At 69.1% G+C, this 1080-nt stretch overlaps 1 protein-coding gene across 3 annotated transcripts in view; it reads left to right on the forward strand.

Annotated features, from left to right (window-relative positions):
* The window catches only part of CACNB1 (calcium voltage-gated channel auxiliary subunit beta 1), a 6430-nt gene that overhangs the window by 3984 nt on the left and 1366 nt on the right, over nucleotides 1-1080 (forward strand). Inside the window, exons 6-7 of one of the 3 annotated variants that reach the window (XM_027632303.1) lie at nucleotides 109-185; nucleotides 440-1063. In XM_027632303.1, coding sequence (XP_027488104.1) covers nucleotides 109-185; nucleotides 440-789 — 427 coding nt within the window. In that variant the 3' untranslated portion in view covers nucleotides 790-1063. Of the gene's footprint in view, nucleotides 1-108; nucleotides 186-439; nucleotides 1064-1080 lie in introns of those variants that run through there. The other 2 variants (XM_027632304.1, XM_027632306.1) reach the window with 2 other exon arrangements.

Raw genomic sequence — 1080 nt, forward strand, 5'->3', positions numbered from 1 at the left:
GCGGGGGGGGGCTCATCCCGCCCCCCCCAGAGCTCCACAGCCCCCCTCCGGCCCACCCTCACCCCCGTCCCTCTCTCTCTCTCTCTCTCTGTGCTTCTCCCTCCCCAGCAAATCCGGGGACAACTCCACCTCCAGCCTGGGTGACGTGGTGACAGGGACCCGCCGGCCCACGCCCCCGGCCAGCGGTAAGAGTGTCCCCCCTCAGCCCAGGGGGGTCCTTCCCCCACCTCCCCTTCACCCACAGCCCACCCCTCCGCCCCGGGTGCAGGCAGGGCACACCCCCTTCCCCCAGAGACCCCTCTCCTCTGCTTCTCCCACCACCCCACCACCCTCCCGCCCCTCCCAGCCCCCCCATCTCCATCGTTCCCCTTCTTCCATTGCCATCATCGCTCTTCTTCTCTCCCTGCCGTGTCCCGGCCCCGGCTCGGGCCGTCCCCAGGTGCCCTGGACATGCCCAGCTTTGCCTTTGACCCCGATGAGTTAGAGGAGGAGGAGGCCTTGGAGACCCAGCGCTCCCCTAAGAGTAGCGTGAGCAGTGTCACCACCCCCCCCGCCCACAACAAGCGCATCCCCTTCTTTAGGAAGGTAAAAGGGCCCCCCCCGCCGGCCCCCACCTCGCCTGCTGCACCCGCTGCCTGCCCTAACCCTGCCGGGGGGCTGGGGGCACCCCACGGGGCTGGGGGCACCCCATGGGGCTGGGGGACACCCGCTGCCCCAGCCCCCCCAGCACTGCAGCATGGGCATGACCCCCTGCACCCGGGGCTGGGGGGGGTCAGACTGGGGCTGTGACCCCCCTCGTGGGCCATGGGGTGGATCAACCCGTGGCTGTGACCCCCCCCATGGTCCATGGGTTGAATCCATCCATGGCCACATTCCCCCATGATCCGTGGGATGGAGCAGTCTGTGGCTGTCCACCCTCCCCCCACAGTGGTCCTTGGGATGGATCCATCCAGGGCTGATCCTCCCCCCATGGTCCATGGAATGGATCAGCCTGTGGCTGTGACCCCCCCGTGGTCCATGGGATGGATCAGCCCATGCCCACCCCCAGACCCCCCCCAGTGTGTGCATGGTGTGTGCCAG

Source organism: Corapipo altera, unplaced genomic scaffold, assembly GCF_003945725.1.
Source record: "Corapipo altera isolate COAL_440 unplaced genomic scaffold, ASM394572v1 61080, whole genome shotgun sequence".
Lineage (NCBI taxonomy): Eukaryota > Metazoa > Chordata > Aves > Passeriformes > Pipridae > Corapipo > Corapipo altera.